Genomic DNA, 18,477 nt, shown 5'->3' on the forward strand with positions numbered 1-18,477 from the left:
CAATGAACAGGCCTGGGTGCTACAGACAGAGTGAGGACACAGTAGTGAGGAGAACTGACTGTGTTTGGTCTTTTCATTACGGATGAAAAGAAATATCCTGTGTATTAGCAGCCAAGCTCTTAAAGCTCATGCAGATCCAGATGTCGATAACTTTCTGTGATAACAGCGGCAAAATTAAACATTAAAAAACCTAAAAGTAAAATAAGTGATTCAAGCCACACAATCAATAGTTGCACCTTTTATTATAAAAAATATTTACAAAGATGCTACAATGTTTTTTTTCCTTAATATAAAAAAATGCATACATTTTACAACGGTAATTAGTCTTTGAAGTTCTAGCTCCCATTCAAACCAGAGTGACATCCTTCAGGAGTGTTGCGGTAAGGTATTAAGCGTGTCGTAATACTGTATTTTAGTCAATACATTTTGTTTGCCTGAGTTAATCTCTTCATCACCATGATAAGGAACAATTTTGAAAATGCATTTGATTTTCCACATCTTTAGGAGAAAGGCAACTGTTTGCATAAAGGAATTAAAGGACATTTGAGTCGTATACAATCATTTTGAAACACGTATGACAGAGCTGCATAGTGATTTGAATAGTAACCCGGTTGTTATTATTATTACTAATAATAATTAAAAAAAAATGTGAGGAATAAATAGGTACTGCATTCAAACAGAGGGCAAAATTTGGATAAATATAATTTCATCGGGCCAATGAAGTCAATATGGCATGTCTGTACCTAGATATAATAAATACAATAAATAAAACAACAATAAATTAGATGGGTTAACACAGAGAATTCTTCATTTGTAGTTCTAACAAATGAGAGAAAGAAATATGGCTTCTTGATGCAGTTATCACCCCGGGGTTTCTCCAAATGCTTCAGGAAAAAGCTGCTATTATTATTGTTATCAGAGCTGTGAAGGAGGAGGGCGGGAAAATTTAAATTTGTCCACTGGCTCCTGTAAACTTACCAGAAACAGACAAATTTCAACCAGCGTTTGGTTGGTGGCTGGAAGTCATTTCCCTGCCCTGCGTAAAGCTTTAGAGAAAATGAAGGAACAGCGCCTATAAAGTGTGACGATGCCAGTCCTGACACCTGTTTACAGTCGACTTGTTATACCAAACCATGGGAAGACACTGTCTCGAGTCTGGCTACATTAAAATTTTAAAAATCGCCTGGGAGGGAAAAAAATAATAATAATATCAAATGATACTTGCAAAATCCCCCAGCTGTATAATGCAAAAAATATATTTCTATATACACATACGTACATATACATATATTCCATTCATAATTGCTCAAATCTTTAGGAAAATATGCATTGATTCATAGATTTGGATTTACAATTTGTTCTGGTTTCTGATGCATGTAGTGTGATGAATTGTTCCTCAGTCCATGTAACAATAAATAGAAATGGACAAGATGGCAGAGAGTACGACCAGAAGGAGCTAGTACGACAGAATGAATGACAGACGTAAACATGGAAAGTACGTAAATAAGAATGCATCATGGTATAGGTAATTATCTTTGCCTTCTCACAGATATTGTTCAGTTTTGGATTTCATCCACAAAGTAGGAAACTAACTGCTTTGCCCATAGGCCAGGATGGCTTGTGAATCCCCAAATTTATTTCACCCTCACTACTTTAACTGCCAATTGCATTTTTTTTGAATAAAAGATGAGGGTCCCCAACCGCAGCTGCCGACTTGCCTTAGTGGCTGGTTAGAAGAGACTAACTACGTCTCTAACGGCCAATCCCGAAATCTACTTGGCTTGCCGTTAATTTCCCAAATTGTCCCAAAACCTACAACAATTTCCATGTGTAACAATACAGAACATGCACGTGTACTGTGCATAGTCTGGAAAGAGTCTGTGGGATCAGTACAGGCCAGAGGAATGTTCTGAGTTTCAGGATCCCACAATGATCTCCATGATGTGGTCCAGTTCGTTCAGGTCTGACCTGCAGCTGGAGCTGGAGCTCAGGGTCGTCGGCCCATGAGAGGAAAGGCTCTCCAGCAGATCGTAAGGCCCCATCTTGGGGGCGCTCTGCATGCCTGTCAGCACCGTATCGAGGTCATAGTAGGACGGGTCCACGTCTGAAAACAGTTCCTCGAGCGCGGGGTCAGGGGGTGGCGCTGGGTGCTTGATTTCAAAGGTCCCAAAAACCTGTTCCCCCGTTCTGGAGTCTGCGCTCAGGTGGTCCCGGTCTCCCTCCTCTCCCTCCGACACGCACTCCTCGCTGTCCTCCTCTTCATCCTCCTCGCACTCACCATCTTCCTCTTCCTCCTCCCAGCAGGGCCCCATTCCGAAGGGTCCTGCCAGGTAAGAGGCAGAGGACAGCTGGGGGGAGACGGGCGACAAGGTGGACATGGTGACCTCTGTCTCCACGTCCCCCTCCATCACCACCTCCTCAGAGTGGTAGCCTTCCTCCAGACCAACCACTGAGAATGGTTTGGGGCTCTGCCCAGCCTGAGCAGCTGCGTCCGTCTGCCGGCACAGCACCTCGGTGGCTACCAGGCGGTCGGCGGGACACTGGGCAGCTGCCAGGGCCTGGGTCATTATCTGCCAGGTGCCGTCCTGGGTCATCTCCTCCTGGATCTGCCGCACCGTGTTAGCAATGAGCACTGAGCGGCACAGGTTGGGCTCTACCAGCATGTGGCAGAGCTGCAGCTTGATCAGCGACATGTCAAGCAGCGACTGCCGCTGCAGGCTGTAAGAGGACGACAGCGTCCGAGCCACTGCAGATGATGCCACCTGGCCCTGGTCGCCGCTGGAGACCGGCTCCTCCCCGGCATCTGAGAACTTGCGCTTAGTGCCCTTCGGGAACATGTTGTCTCTCTGTGATGGCGGCGAGGAGACAGAAACAGTCAGACACCGAACAGCAACACTTAATTAAGCATCAACAAATTTATCACACTGACAACACACAAAAATGCCTAATGTTCTGAATTTCACTAGCTAGTGAGAAGAATAAGTGCCATGTAATTAATTATGCAAATGTGTGATGTGATGAGGCTATGTGGTGTGTTGCTGGTGTATGGTCATGAGGGAGCTAGAGCTACAAACTGCTGGACAGCAGCTGTGACTTTATACATAAGCTCTACAGGTTTAAACTCTCTGTGAACTACAGTAAACAGTAAATTGTTTGTTGTACTTGTTTTTTTCTTAAGGTTTGCTATACCTTTCCTGTTGAGAGGCACAGGCAATAGCAATGCAGCTTGGTCCCGGCTGCAACGCTTCAAGTACTTTTGTACGAGCGACAAGCAGCTTTTGTTCAGCACCATTTCTGCCCATTTTAGGCCAGTCTGAGGCAAGACTCCTGCTGGGCGGAACAACCACACTTTTAACAGACCACTGAGCCACCAAAAATAGCATGGTTACCAACTAAATACGGACGCTGCATCAAAGTAAGCACAGACTAGAGAGACCTTTGTCAGAAAACAAAAACAGCACTCAAGTTACATGATCAGTGCACTTAAATTCTTTCCCACTGCCACCTGTGATCAAGAAAATCAAAAAGATATCCTAATCAATAAGGTACTTTTAAAGGGTAAAAGTGATAAGAATATGAAAAGTAATAGCATTCACAATATTCACAATACAGTATACCACCATGAACCACTAATATTTACAAGGGATATCAGGTTTCCGGGTCTACACACGCCACGCTTCAAAAACTAGTAGAACAAGATTTTCACTTTCTCTTCACTGAGGAGAGGAAGAAAAGTAGAGTCAACTTCCTTATTACACACCACTTCGAACACACAGATGTCTTACAGGAACAAAACAACACCCCTGCTAACGTTAGAGGCCCTCTGACTCCCGAAAATAAATGGGATGAGTACATAGGAGACTGAGCTCTGAACAGCAGCCTGTGGCATTTAATTTTCCATCAGACAGAAAAATAGTGCGCAGTGTCCGGCTGTGTCTCCTCTGTGTAAAACCTGTGGGCAGGGCATTTGGGTGAATGACTCCACTTGCTTCAAATTTCTATTGGTGATACATGTTTTATATATAAAACAATCACAAAGAGTAAAAACCAAGGGTACAATGAAAATAATATTCAAACATGTTGGACTCCAGAGCACAGTATTAGGGTTTACAGAATAGGAATAAACAGCAAAGAGTTGTTAACAATTTTACCAGAAAAAAAAAAACTGCCCGCTTTTCTGTGGAAACCAGAATAAGACTAAAAATAAGACTAAATGCTCTAGAAACTGTGGTTATTGTCACATTTCATCTGCAAACCAAGATGGCACAATTTGTTTTTCTTTAAATTTTCATCTTATGATTCCAGGCAAAACTAAGGCCCTATAATCTGTGCAAATTATATAGCATTTTAAAATTAACACATTGTGCACTCAGGGATGTAATGCAAGATTTTACAGCCAAAAACTGGGAAGACAAAAACACCACATACTTTTAACATTTAATCAACATAATAATCAAATGCGAAATCAAAAAATGAATGATTTCTAATTCAAGAACCGATTATACACTCTTTTACTTCACCCGTCGATGGAGGGAGTTAGTGTGCTTTGTTTCACACATGTAACCTGACATAAAATGAGAAAGAAAAGAAGAAATTACAGCTACTGTCTTCACCTGATTAATCAGATCAGTGAACTAAATCAGCACCACATTTTAAGAAGTTTCAATCCATACCAAAAAAAGGACGTGTATCTAATGGACACTGAAAGGCTTGGGAGACTGGAGGTCTTTGAGTCCTCGCTTGCATAGAATAACATTTCCTGACAGTGGACAGAATAGGAAAAAAGTCATTTAGGAAGGTGCCTGGAGATCTAAAATACAAAGAGTGAGAAAACAATTATGGACATATGTTATCTTCTCGTGTAGTGCATTTGTGCTGGCCCCTGTTAAATAAGAGACACACTAGAGAGCACTATCTCCCTAAAGGAAAAACAATGTGTAAAAACTGAAATAGAAAAAGGAATACAACCAGGACGACCTACAACCTGAGAGAAAGCACACTGCATACACAGGAAAAAAACAGTTTTGGACATGAGAATTGATAAATGTGTTTTTTGAACACCCAATAGTTTAGCATTTTGGGGTTAAATCTCAAGGATTTTATTTGAATTAACTGTAAATACTATAAATCTGCACAGTAATGGTTAATATATGTTTTACATATGTTCTTTACTGTTAAAAAGAAGACCCAGATCAGACTGGAAATGGCTTATATCTTGATCGCTGAGATCAGGCATCTGTAGCAGACAAATATTCCAAGTTATACATAATGTGACAAACAGTGTGTAGTGTGTTTTTCCACTTCAAGTCTTTCAGACAGATTTTCCAAGATGGTCTTATATTTTTCTAGGGCTGAAGCGGTTAGACCGTTGACAAAAAATCAGCAACTATTTTAGTAATCGTTTAATCCATTCATTGATTTTTCTACCAAGAATAGTGAAAAAATATCACACATGCTCTAGTTTCAGCCTCTTAAATGAGAGTATTTGTTGCTTGTACCTGTTTTATATTGTTGAAAACTGAATATCTTTGGGTGTTTGACTGGTAGTTGAGTTGGACAAAACAAGACATCTGAGGTGATCACCTTGGTCTCATTTTTTCACAGTTTGTTGACATTTAATAGAATAACGACTATTTAAAAAAAGAACAAAACAAAACAAAAATCACCAGGTTCATCAATAGTGAAAATATTTTTTAGTTTCAGACCTATATTTTCCAGTGAATTAATGGTAACTGCCAGCATGTTCCCGAAACCACAAGTGATGAACACCTAACAATAACATAAGACACAGGACATTCACACCAAAAAAAAAACACTACACCTGATGACAGTTTCAAAATGTTTTAAAATTATAAACTTTATTGCGAGGTTACTGTCTAATTCCATGCACCCATGTAAGGATAACTTTTAAAAATATTTACTGATTTATAATCCGTCTTGTCTGCTACAGATACTTGATTGTGGCGACTGAGATCTAGATCATTTCCAGTATAGTAAAACCATAAGCACGTAAACCGTACACATTCTTGTTATGCTATCAACAGTAAATTTAGTCATGAGATCTAACGAGAAAATGCTGACATGTATGGTGTTCAAAAACTTGTCTAGCAGATATCAGGAAATGAGTAATCCAGTGCAAAGAGAATGAATCTGGTTGAAATTATGCGAACAGCACTCGAGTCAGATACTAGTATTACACAATTATATATAAGTATATTATGTCAGAGAGCGCTGGTAAACACAACGTTTGGCACAAAACAGTACAACTAAACGGAGCACTTGTCTTGTTCTATGCTAGGAGCCAGAAGCCAAACAAAATGCAGCCTCGCTTTACGTCAATGGCTCCTAGCATGACCCATCCCCCACTGCACACCGAAAACCCAGCACTTTCACAGCTCGCCGTACTAAATTAATAAATAAACTTATAAACACGGCAGCATCAATATCCCCGTTTTCCCGTCAACAACGTACTATAACCACTACCGGCCGGCAAATTAGCGCCGGTGGAGCCGGCTTTTAAGAGCGGCTTGGAGCCGCTGGCCGTGACTGCCGCATGCTTTGTCTTTTCAGCATCAGAGCTACCGAGCGACAATGAGGCCATTTTGCGCTAGTAGCTAACAGCTAGCCGGCTAGCTATGCTACGGAGCCTGCTTAACGAGCTGCCGCTGGCTAACTGGGCTAAAGATGTTCAGTGAAACGGAAAAACGATGCCTCCGTGGGGCAACAAAACGCTTGGCATTCGTTTCACTTTGGACTTCTTTGGCAATTTCCTCTTGCTCCCCCCCACCACCACAAAAAAAAAAAAGAATGCTAGCAAGCTAATTAGCCAAAAAAGCGCCCACCCACCACCACCCATTCTCCGCGGTCCTTCCTCCTTTTCTAGCCAAAAACAAGAGTTTTCGCCGCGGCTCGGCTGTTAAGTTCCCAAAAACAACAAACCGCCGCCCGGGTGCCTGGTTAAAACGACTATCGCCGGGCGGTTGGGTAGCCGTACTCACCTCGTGTTTGTGTTATTTTATTCCCGTCTCGCTCATAGGATCGGCGGCAGGGAAAGCGGAGATCAGGTTCAGATGAGATCATTCATGCCACGGCTTCAAAAACTGAACTACCTCTGTCCTGCTGCTGCTGCGGAGCGGACGGCAGGAGGGAAGGAAGGGAGGGGGAGGGGAGCCGACAAAAGCCAGCCATATGCCTGGGATTCCTCTCTAATGATTTCTCCCTGCTTCTCTCCTACTAATGCTTTAATTTGACGAACGAGTGAAACCCCGAGGTCGGCGTCAAGAACAAGAAATTAAAAGGTCAGAAGTGACTTTAGTTAAGCGTTCTTCACACCACGTTCACATTTACTTCCATTTTTAAATCACAGTTTACACAAGATTAGTGGTGGTGGAAGAAGGACCCAGGTCTTAAACTGAAGTCAAAGAAGCAATAATAGAAGTGTGAAGTCATAATGAATGGGAATTCTTTAAGTACCTCAAAACTGTATTGTACTTAAACAAATGTACATACTTTCCCGCCACTAAGTAAAAGTAGAAATACCCAGTGAAAGTAACGAAGTACAAATACTCAAGTACTGTACTTAAACGCAGTTCTGTGGAGATTGTACTTTATTACAGACAAGTGTAAGTGTGGTTCACACAGTGTGTTTACAGTCATAAAACCACAATTACACAACAACCAAATTCCCAAACTTATCAAGTCATTTGTTTGACTGAGACCTTCTGGTTGTTATTGTGTCCTTAAACTCTTACTCTCTTAAAACACTGAAAAAACAAACTTTCCAGTGGAGTGACTTTATTTCAGACTGTTTTCAGTTAAGCAGCTAGTTTCAGGAATCTTCTTTTGTGTTAAAGAGATTGTAAAGGCTTCTGAGACAATAATAAATAATCTCACCAATGCCAAATTTTGAAATGATTTTATTGTGTCAGTTACAGATAAATGTACAGATAGAGATTTATGCTGTCATTTTCTACACACTTAATGCATTATATGTATACTGATTACAAATTACAGGAGATGAGAACACACCAAATGTAAATGCACATGGATGTCATTTATCTATCTGCATAAAGATTGCTTCTGAACTGCAAATTGAATAAGGATTCAAAATACACCTGTTTGTCTCTTCCTGAATTTCCCTACCCTATACAACTGAACTAGTCACAGCCATCTGAAGCAGCCACCTTCAGAGGCTATTCAGCAGTCTTTTTCTCTCTAATGCCATGACTACAGCACATATCACCCTCTGAATTTGATTGGTGTAATTATCAGTAATTATCAGTGTTGGTGATGCTTATTACCTCTGCAATGGAGGTTTTTTGTTTTCACTCTTGGTAATTAGTTTAATCTGCCTTCCTATTAACGATGCATTTCACAGACCTAATGACAGATTGTAAAATTTGTTGGAGGACTGGGGACACTCTCCTGTGTTCTAGGCACAGATACAGTGATTATGCTTGACACTGACCCTGGGAGGGGGGGGGGGGGGGGTCAGTGTCCCTTGATCCCACCTCCCTTCCGGGAACCCTCACCAGGAGGAGGTGTTGATACAGTAACATGGACATGATCCCTCACTGACTTCCCACCTGTGACCACCATAAAGACGGTAAAGATAGCAAAATTTTCTTCAGAGTTTGGTGTGGACTGCAGTATGAGGTAATAGGTTTTTTGAAACTGGAGAGGATGAAACAGCACAGTCCCTTCATTTTCCTGCTCACTGTCTAATATGTAAATTCTGCTTGCTGGAGGGTTAGTGTTTACTGGAGCGAATGTGATTACCATGAGCCATGCAAATGTTTGAGGCATGTCATTTTAAGGGTGTAACTAACAGTTATTTTCTTTATTGACTTATCTGCCAATTATGTCCATGTCCATTAGTGCACCCCTTTATCTGTAAAGCACCACTACAAATACTGCCTCGTTACAATTATAAATAAAGTATTACAGTACAGGGTATTATTATTACCGACCAGAGCTGGTACCCATAAAAACTGTTCCTACCCTAATAGTTCTATATAAAGGCTGTAGTATTTCGTAAAGAATATGCCGCTTACATCTTAAAGAAGTATGTTTGAGACTAGCCAAGGTTGTACCAGAGTCTGAGCACATTAGCATTTGTAGGGGTTTGATTTCCTCCATCCACTGTAGAATAAATTATGTAGTTTTTGCTGCTGTTGAACTGTCCTGCCTTATACAAAGAGGTGTTTCTGACAAAAGGCGTTAGTATAATGCAGTTCAATTCAGCAGCAGCACAACTACTACACCTTTAAAACAGTTTCAATAAAAACTTCATAAACTTCATGAAGGAGGATTTACAGCAGACTGTTGTATTAGTTTGTGCTAGGTGTACCTAATAAACTGCCAGCTGAGTGTATGCATTCAATGCATTTCTGTTTGAATTCACATGATGCAATAAGGAAAAATCTATTACTGGTTGGAGGTGGACCGCAGCATAAACACACTTTGACTAATGTTCAAATAGTTGATTTCTATTGTTTGTTTGTTTTTTTTAAATAACCGACAGCACAAAACCTCTTCTTTCTGAGTTTGTTGTTTTTATAACGTTTGCGAATTTGCAAGAAGTCTTTCCTCTCGACACGGAACCATTCTTCAGAAAAGGAAGACGGTGGACGAAGGGGGGCATTTTAACCTGCTTCTACAAAGTTCCGCTTCCAGCATTTTCTGTGCACGGCGCATAAACGCAGGAGCACCGCTACAGAGAGCCAGCAGCAGCTAGAGGCTTCTAGAAACAACGTGCACCGGGACAGTCACCGGCAAACACACCCGTTCCCTGCACTGAACGTTACACGTTATAACCCTTATTATCATTTATCTGGCTAAATGGCGAAGTGGGGAGAAGGGGACCCTCGCTGGATCGTGGAAGAGAGAGCCGATGCGACGAATGTCAACAACTGGCACTGGTGAGATGTGATGAAAGGACACTGAATGCTAGTTAGCCCGCTAATGCTAACACCACACCGAGCTCGTATTATTACCCAACTGCAGCTGTTATTTTTGGATTTTGTTGCTCAGCGCAGGTCAGAGCTCGTCCGCGGGCAGCTGTGAGCGTTAGATGTTGAGTAGTATTGGAGCAAAGTGTCACATTTGAAGTAATTAGCCCGAGCTAACCTTACAATCGTTAGCTTCGCCCGTGGCTAGCTACTCTAGCTTGGAATGCGTGTATTGAGATTGTTAGCTGTTAGTAATGGTTTAACAACACCGTGGCTCACGGTCTTTGTTACAACACACGTGTTTCGGTGCAGTAACATGCAGAATAATCCAATTTTATGGTTATTAAGTTTTCAGCCACTGTTGTTGCACCTGTACATAACACGTGAGAGAGCCCCACTTACAACGTGACCGTAGTTTTGATCTTCAGAGTTCATAGCTCCCTGAAACATTATGGGTCCAGTTTTTGGTGTTTTCATAGTTATTTCTATCTTGTGAGCACAGAGTCCCTAAACAGGGATCGTAAATATTCGGGGTGTAGCTCATATTTCCTCCTGGACCGTAGACAGAGAGATAGGATGAATACTTTATTTATCTCAAACAGAAAGCGTAGTGTTGCAGCAGCCACTTAATATATATCACAAAAACAGTGAGGCAGGTAAATGATGAGTGCAATTAATGCTTAAATTTGATGTTGTTTGTAAATGGCTTCAGGTCCTGAAAATACTTTATATGATTGCAAAAGTTATGATTGCAGTTTCCTTGAGGCCTTTAAAGTCTCAAATTTAATTTTTGATTGTCTTCTGGAGGCTCAAAGTAATCATGTTTTGATATATATATATATATATATATATATATATATATATATATATATATATATATATATATATATAAGGTTATAGAATATATTTTAGCTCAGTTCTGTCTCAAACTGTGTTCACAAAGTTTGGTCTGAGTGACCTGGAAAGATGCATTAGATGTCAATATTCTGGGTAAAACGTCTTTGACCAGTCAGGAGATGAATCTCGAACACATTATTTCAGTTAGGGATCCCACAGTCCTGAATGTATCTGGAAGATACTGATGTCTGTTAGAAGCTAAGCATGAGATGAAGAGAGAGAAAGATCATGACAACTCAACAGAATATGCTGTAAATGTTAAAGAGAAAAAAGGTGCAGAATTGTACTGGCACCCATTCGGATTTTCTTTCTCATCATTGTGGTCTCTGCTCGACTCTTCAGGACTGAACGAGACGCGACAAACTGGTCTTCGGACAAATTAAAATCATTGCTCCTCGGCTTGAGCGTGGAGAATGAAGAGGGGAAGTGTGAGGTGACAGAAGTCAGCAAGTTGGAGGGAGAGGCCTCGATCAACAACCGCAAAGGGAAACTTATTTTCTTTTATGAATGGAACCTGAAAGCTACTTGGACTGGTAAGTAGAAGACTGGGGTTTGTGTTTATTTGGTTTTAGGGGGAGTTTGGTTTAAAATATATTTATAAAATTGATCATTTCTCTGTTAATGATGGGGGCAGTTCATTTTGCATTTAAACTGGGACTTGATGCATCAGTACAGGAGCGTGGCAGATTAGAAGTGTGTCTCCACATCTGCGTCATGTTCTGTTTTAAATTAAGGAAACATGTTTGAAGAGACTTTGAATCTTTGCTGACACACTTGCTCATGTTGTTTCACCAGGGAAGTCAAAATCAGGAGTCAAATATAAAGGAACAATTGAAGTTCCAAACCTGTCTGATGAAAACAACATGGAGGATCTTGATGTGAGTTTCACCACATAACTCCACATATACAGTGATGGAACAGGAACAGTGTGATGATTCTTATCTTCTGTGATCTTTGTCCAGATTTCTGTATCTCTGAACAAAGATGAACCAGACACGCCGCTCACCAACCTGATGAAAACAAAAGGATCTGACAAAGTCCGTGAAGCCCTGGGAAGCTACGTGGGGTTCTTAAAAACAGGTGAGTGAAACCAGGCTGCTGGAGTTTTTCTTAAGTTCAATGAGACAAAGACGATCGACACCTAAATTCAAAACCAGGGTCAGCTACCAACTCCTTTACAAGCTTTGTATGGTTGTACTGTACACATCTGTAATATGTATTTTAACATGAAGATGTTGAAATAATATTTTCTAAACTAAAAATTTTAACATAATCTCTTAAGAACAGAAGATGTTAAAATCTCTCCTTTAAAAATTTAAAAATTCCTTTTATTTTTAATGCAGAGTTCACACAGGGAATGATCCTGCCTACAGCCAACGGTGTGGCCAAGCTGCAGTCCACATCACAGTCTAAAGCCAAGATGGATAAAACTCAGGTTTGTGCTGACTCAGAAGATCTTCAGCCATCAGACACAGCTCCTGGCCCTACATAATCTCCTGGAACAGAAACATCGTAGAGTTTTTCTTTCAGCAGATCTCCCCTCACCACACTTGTGTTCTTGGTCTCTTGAACAGATTTCCTCCTCAGGCAGCACAGCTGCTCCAGTCAACACGGGCGTCAAGATCCCAACCTGTAAATTCAGCATGAAAGAGGTGTTCCTCACTTCACCAGCTGATCTCTACAGGGTCTTCCTCAACCAGGAGGTGAGCTTCACCTGTTAATCCTCAGTGTCTGACTCTGCTCTGGTTCAGTTTTCAGCAAATGTTCACTTTATTCCTCTTAGACGACACATCTGAAAGAACAAGCTTCACAGCTTTACACATAAAAAATGTGGTGGTCACATGAACTGAACGGAGACTTGATCTGAGCCGTGTCAGTGTTCGATTTCAGGTGTCCGACTGAAAGTGTTTGTGTCGTTCATGTGCAGATGGTCCAGGCGTTCACACGTGCTCCAGCCACAGTGGACGGAGAGAAGGGCGGAAGGTTCCGTCTGTTAGATGGAAATGTTTTGGGTGAATTCACAGAGCTGGTGAGACTCAACTTTCAACCTTTGAACCTGAAATATATAACATTTACCCTGTAGTGTCACAGATGATTTAGTCGATTAGTTTCTGCTTTATGCCTTCAATTGAAATGAAAACAATATGATCTTTTGCCACCAGGTACCTGATGAGAAAATAGTTATGAAGTGGAGGTATAACAACTGGCCCTGTGGTATGTTGATTTCTCATTTTTATATTTAAGAGGTTTTTTTTTTTATCTTGCTTTTTAATACTTGGTTATTAATCAGAAAATGTTTTTTGGTCTCTTTCTGTCCATCAGACAATATAATTCTGCAATTTACAGAAAGTAAAATAAGAAATGGACTAAATGTCTTTGACAGCAGAGTCATATGACTCTGTTATTCAGACATAAATGTATCTTCATTGTTTTAAACTGAAATGAAAACACGTTCTGGGTCTTAATGGATCCTTTTGGTGGTTTATTTAACGTTTACATTTGCTGTACTTTGCTCTTCATTAATAAAGTTTATAGTTGACTTTGCTGTTCGGACATCTGATGGTAACGTGGCTGTTTCTCTGCTGCACAGAACATTACTCCACGATCACCATGACCTTCTTGGACCGGAGCAACGAGACAGAGCTGAAGATGGAGTGTCGGGGCGTCCCGGAAAATGATGAGGAGCGGACGAAAGAGGGCTGGAAGAAATACTACTTTGAACCTATTAAACAGACTTTTGGCTACGGAGCGAGACTCTTCTGAAGACGTGTACTGTAGTCCTGTTTTTGTTTTCTGTTTTTGGATTTTTAAGCTTCTTGTCCTTCGAGCTCTGGCACAAGACGTCCCATTGTAAACTCATGAGTTAATGAAAGAGGTGAAATAGGTGAGGCCAATGTGTCACCTGTGTCTGTGTAAATGTTTTAATTTCTCAACATATTTAAATCTAGATTTCTTTCCCCTTCAGTATTTGGGTCAGTTGTTGAAAGGAGTGCAAATGGACTGTGCCTTTGGGACGCTGGATGAAAAATGGTTGGAATAGAGCAAAGGAGAAGTCATCGAACCACTAATGCAAATTGGCCTCAACTTCTATAAATATATAATTATTGAAAGAGTTAAAGATAAATGTTGGTTTTCTTTTATTTGAAAATGAGTTGCTTTGAACATGAATGTTTATTTTTTACTTATTTTTCTTCTTTTCAAGTGTAACTGTAGTGAAGATACTTTCAGCCAAGATGCATGTTTCATTTCAGACGAGACAGAGGAACAACCACTGGATTCGAACCTTACTCGTGAAGTCTTACAGCTGAGCAGTGTTGTGCTTTCAGTTGTGTTCTTGAGACTTGATTTCATGGACATTACGAGCCCGGCGTCTGTCTGGGTGACCAGATCAGCTCGGACCTTCAGCAGGAACATTACTGCAAATGTTTGTCAGTGTTGGAACATGGAAACGGTTTCGATTCCTTCTGCAGGTAGCTAGCTAGCATAGCAACTAAAGAGAGACGTTTTGCTATATTTGGCTTCAAAATGTAAATTTCCAGTGAAAGGAAAAAAAAGCTTTTAGAACAAAATGCATCTATTTATTCTTCATTTCATCCCTCCACGATGTAAAAAGATTAGTTTCTTGGAATAAACCAATCCCCCGTATGTACGCCCTCGATTTGATTTTATTTATGTGAGCACATCTTTCAGCTTCCTCTCATTAAATTTGTCAATCAGAAAAGTTGACATTATTTTTTTATTTTCACATTTCATATGCAAATGTTTTCTGCCTTTAAAACATTAATTTATAAGTGCTTTAAAAAATAAACGCTCAAAATAGAAACCACAAAGGCCACTATTCAGCAAAGCAAGCACTTTGGTTTTAAAGAGGCTGCAGGTCACATTTTCTGAACAAAACAAAACAATGTGATAAGTTGGAAAAACTTTTCACAGTGACACCACTACATTAATATCACAAACTTGTGGTCAGATTACAGTAAAACAGAAAGATGCAGAGTGTTTAAAATGGTCTGAAAAACTCTAAATGAAAAAAACACAGACTTAATATCCTGTGATCTGTGTAGTAACTTTCAACCCAAACATCAGTTCAGCCACAAAACAAAAAGCTCTTAAATGTGCGACACAAACAAAAATTTCCCGATCAACATAACATTTAGAACTTAAAATTTCACAATTTCATTGAATTATTCAGTGCAAACTTACACACACAGTTCAAGTTCTTCATGTCGCCCTAAAACACGTCTGCTACAAACAAGAAGGTCACTTTTTTTTTTTAAAGAAAACAAAAACAAATATATTCAAAAACTGTGTTTTAGCAAAGGTCTGACAAACCACATAACCAAAATGTTTCCACCCAAAAACGTTTGTGTTGATTTGTGTCAGCTATTATCTTGTGATAACGAATATTACTTCTTTCTGACTAAGATGGCGAACAGAGCCAGTGAAGCTTAAACCAGAATGGCACGAAGAGACGACTGGAAGTTGACAGCAGTTTCCGCTGGTGTTACACTCAGTCATAAGCAGATGTAGAGCTCCGACTCCTGGAAGAGCGAGAGGACCTGAGTCACTAACTGGGAAAAAGGTAAATGAACAGTAATAATAACAATGGAAACAGAAGCAAGAAGGTAAATCCTGCCTGAAAATATCTTGTGAGGTTAATAGACTGAGGTTATTTCTTACCCCACCTGGAGTGTAATGAACATTTCAGCCTCATGGGGTCACTACTGTAACAGTGCCTCATGCTGTTTGAGAGCCACTGAGCAAGAACATCTAACCTTTTTATATGTAACCTGCTGTAATCACGGCTACTAAAAAACACAGACAAGTGAAATAAGTTTGAGAACGATGAGTGTGGGTTACAGCGTTACGTACACTGGAGCTCGAGTCGTTGTCGAGTGAGTCGAGGCTCCTTCGCGGAACCGTTTCACCCACATCAGAGGGTTTTTTAACAGGAACCTCAGGCCGTTTGGTTCTGGAAAGAACAATGTGAAAAGGACAGATTAAAGATTAATGACCACTGAGGAAAAAAGCTGCAGATTAATCGATAACGAAAATGAACATGAGTGACAACTGATAGTGAGTGGTCCAGTTCTCTACCTGTACAATGGCCACATACTCATGCCTCTGTTGTCCTTCTGGGCTGCCGTAGATGTCGCTCGCTCTGCCAGGTCTTTCAAGAAGTGGAAGAGCTTCTCTGACTCTATGCACTGCTTCCTAAATAATAACACAATGAATTAATTTTCCACTTCACCAACATCTTCTTTTAACACACACACAACTTAAGTTTTTATATTCTTAAAAATATTCTTAATTCTGACGACAGACTAAAAGTGTTTCAGGAATGTCACACTTAAAAAAATAAGTTTAGTCAAAATTGCCAGTATGCAGACCTAATATTCTACAGCTACAAAAGAAGAACTGTGTAAAAAATAAAATCTACTGTGCAAATTAAGACAAAGCTGGTTACTTCTTCAGAGTAACTTCATCTAATGAGGACAAATAACTGCCATACCTCTGTGGAGGTGGAGCACCAAGGCTTACTTACATGTGAGCTACAGACATGACAGTGTTGAGCTTTGACTGAGTTATCAGACAGGTTTTGGTCAACAGAGACTTCAGGAACATCTCCAACGCCCGAGCTGATCTCTGCGGTTCAGGACTTCACTGTTTCACATCCCAACACTTCCCTGCACATCTCTACACGTCTGCTGTCAGACAACATTCTGGCCTTTAATGAACATACAGTCCCCTGGCATCCATCTATATGACAGTTGATGTTCATTTATTTGTTGTTGCAGGATTGTTTTTTGTTAGTTTGTTTGTTGCTTCGTTTAGCAGTGTATTAAAGGAGGTGGTGGCTTTTGCTACCTGGGAAAAAAAAACATAAGTTCTGCCGGGCTCAGCCCTGGTCAGGTCTCCAGCTAATCCTGCACATCTTCGGGTTTAAAAGGATACAGATGATCACAGGAACCGCCATCGCAATCCTCCCCACCTCTGTGTCTTTCTGCATGATCTTCTTGATGCGACTCTGGGAGCAGAAACAAAGATTTCACCACAGAGGCGACAGCCAGGACAAACTGATGCGTTCAGGTGCTCCTCGTAAAGTCCTGTTCCCCCTAGTTCTCGGGTCGTGGATTCAACAAGTGGGACTTTTAGCTGAGCTGAAACGATGACTCAATTAGACAAGCAACAGGTATTGAGAAGGGAAAAAAAAGTTGTGACACCTTATTAGTCAATAGTGCAATGTGTTAATCAAAAAAGACGGAATGTGGATGCAATGGGTGGACTCCGAGATGTGCATGAAAACAACATGAGAGTTATAAGGGGAAAAATCTGATCACTCCTGTTGGCCACGCTGTATGCACTTTAGAGATGGTCCCTAACTTCAACTTGTCATCTTCCCGGTGTACTGGCGGATCGCACAAGGTTTTCAAAGCCCTACGGTTTCAACCCAGGATCATGAGGTAAAAATATCACCTGTGTAGCATCAGTAAAGCTTCACTCAGTAATGCACAACAGGTCTGGTTGGGACTGATGATCTCCCTCAAAAGTTACTGTGAGCTAACCTGGCTGAATCTAAAACTACAGCACTGTTAACAGACGCATGTGTTTACTACTTTGTCAGGACGAAGATATCTCAGATTTCCGACAGCCCCTGAAAGCAGCAGGTGCCACTACCCTCCATGCTAAATTTAGCGGAGTTAGCTGTTAGCATTGTAGCCCTTGGTGTGGCTTTTTAACAGCTTTGGTTTTGGCAAAGTAAGGTTTCTACTCACAGGAGGGAACCGTACATTATATCTCCTCTTCTGTCCAGGCATTTTACTCGCTTTAATCTGCGCGGCTCGATCACATTTTTCATGTTTTTACCGCAAACCGCTGCAGAGTCCATTTGTTTACCTTCGACAGGAAGACACCTGAGAAACTGATGGAGAAAAAAAAGAGACACACCTGAGGTCAACCCCCGTGACCCGAATAACGACGTCATGACCCCCGCACTTTGATAATCAACAGAAATATATAGTAAAAAAAAATAATTTGAATAATCACAATTAAAAGTGGCACTAGTTGTGAAAAAAAACAGTATGGTTTTTGATATTTGACCCAAAAAAAAAACTTAATTCCAGTTTTTTTAAAGCAGGTTTTGCACAGTCCTCATCAGCTGATTGAAATGTGGTTAAAAGTTGTTCATACTGTTTACATGACTTGTCTCTTCTCATCATCCATGTTGCTTACAGTTACATCCATGTAGTTGTAACAAATTATTTATATCACAGTGTCACATTATAAAAGATTATAAACATAATACATGTCATAGTATGTTATAAACTCTTTATTCTTTATATAGTGCTTATAAATATTAAATATGAGGATTTAGAACAAAGTGTTGTCAGACAATCTGCTGGTCTCTGGAGGATCTGAGGACCATGCAGACAGCACAGACATTTTAATTTGGACTTGACGTTCTCACAATTACCAATTGATTATCTACAGTATATTACACTGTAGATAGTCTGGAACGCTGTGGGTGTACTAATAGCTACAAAGGTCAAAGATAAGGCTCATCAGTATTCATTGCAAAGGTTATACAACTCTAATAAAGATTCAAACCAGCAAAGGGACAAAACTCTGT

At 40.5% G+C, this 18,477-nt stretch overlaps 3 protein-coding genes across 4 annotated transcripts; 1 reads left to right on the forward strand and 2 right to left on the reverse strand.

Annotated features, from left to right (window-relative positions):
* Window positions 1–225: 225 nt before the first annotated feature.
* cdca4 (cell division cycle associated 4) lies at window positions 226–2,837 on the reverse strand. The gene has a single exon (XM_041061030.1). It carries the CDS (start codon window positions 2,835–2,837, stop codon window positions 1,917–1,919), a length of 921 nt encoding a protein of 306 aa, XP_040916964.1. The 3' UTR covers window positions 226–1,916.
* Window positions 2,838–9,544: 6,707 nt separating this feature from the next.
* LOC121197422 (activator of 90 kDa heat shock protein ATPase homolog 1-like) lies at window positions 9,545–14,492 on the forward strand. Its single transcript, XM_041061029.1, has 9 exons — window positions 9,545–9,920; window positions 11,190–11,380; window positions 11,643–11,725; window positions 11,810–11,927; window positions 12,191–12,282; window positions 12,422–12,550; window positions 12,775–12,876; window positions 13,010–13,061; window positions 13,438–14,492. Exons 1-9 carry the CDS (start codon window positions 9,841–9,843, stop codon window positions 13,608–13,610), a joined length of 1,020 nt encoding a protein of 339 aa, XP_040916963.1. The 5' UTR covers window positions 9,545–9,840; the 3' UTR covers window positions 13,611–14,492.
* A 72-nt stretch (window positions 14,493–14,564) lies between these two features.
* Window positions 14,565–17,739, reverse strand: LOC121197426 (dr1-associated corepressor). 2 transcript variants are annotated; one of them, XM_041061035.1, is made up of 6 exons: window positions 17,624–17,739; window positions 16,803–16,875; window positions 16,393–16,486; window positions 15,964–16,061; window positions 15,720–15,819; window positions 14,565–15,388 (listed from the first exon to the last, which is right to left on the reverse strand). In XM_041061035.1, the coding sequence occupies exons 1-6, from the start codon at window positions 17,663–17,665 to the stop codon at window positions 15,358–15,360; spliced, it is 438 nt and encodes a 145-aa protein (XP_040916969.1). In that variant the 5' UTR covers window positions 17,666–17,739; the 3' UTR covers window positions 14,565–15,357. The 2 variants fall into 2 exon arrangements, with proteins under 2 accessions (XP_040916969.1, XP_040916968.1); XM_041061034.1 differs by having other exon boundaries at window positions 15,945–16,061.
* Window positions 17,740–18,477: the final 738 nt, after the last annotated feature.

Source organism: Toxotes jaculatrix, chromosome 17 (assembly GCF_017976425.1).
Source record: "Toxotes jaculatrix isolate fToxJac2 chromosome 17, fToxJac2.pri, whole genome shotgun sequence".
NCBI lineage: Eukaryota > Metazoa > Chordata > Actinopteri > Toxotidae > Toxotes > Toxotes jaculatrix.

Bases quoted from the DNA above. Each gene is read 5' to 3' on its own strand.
- LOC121197426 (XM_041061034.1), bottom strand. From the start codon at position 17,665: ATGCCTGGACAGAAGAGGAGATATAATGTACGGTTCCCTCCT. The intron at 16,487-16,802 runs GTATCCTTTTAA...CGCAGAGATCAG, and splicing joins GGCGGTTCCTGTGATCATCT to CTCGGGCGTTGGAGATGTTC. The intron at 15,389-15,719 runs GTACGTAACGCT...TCGCTCTTCCAG, and splicing joins ACAACGACTCGAGCTCCAGT to GAGTCGGAGCTCTACATCTG.
- cdca4 (XM_041061030.1), bottom strand. From the start codon at position 2,837: ATGTTCCCGAAGGGCACTAAGCGCAAGTTCTCAGATGCCGGGGAGGAG.
- LOC121197422 (XM_041061029.1), top strand. From the start codon at position 9,841: ATGGCGAAGTGGGGAGAAGGGGACCCTCGCTGGATCGTGGAAGAGAGA. The intron at 12,551-12,774 runs GTGAGCTTCACC...GTTCATGTGCAG, and splicing joins GGGTCTTCCTCAACCAGGAG to ATGGTCCAGGCGTTCACACG. The intron at 13,062-13,437 runs GTATGTTGATTT...TCTGCTGCACAG, and splicing joins GTATAACAACTGGCCCTGTG to AACATTACTCCACGATCACC.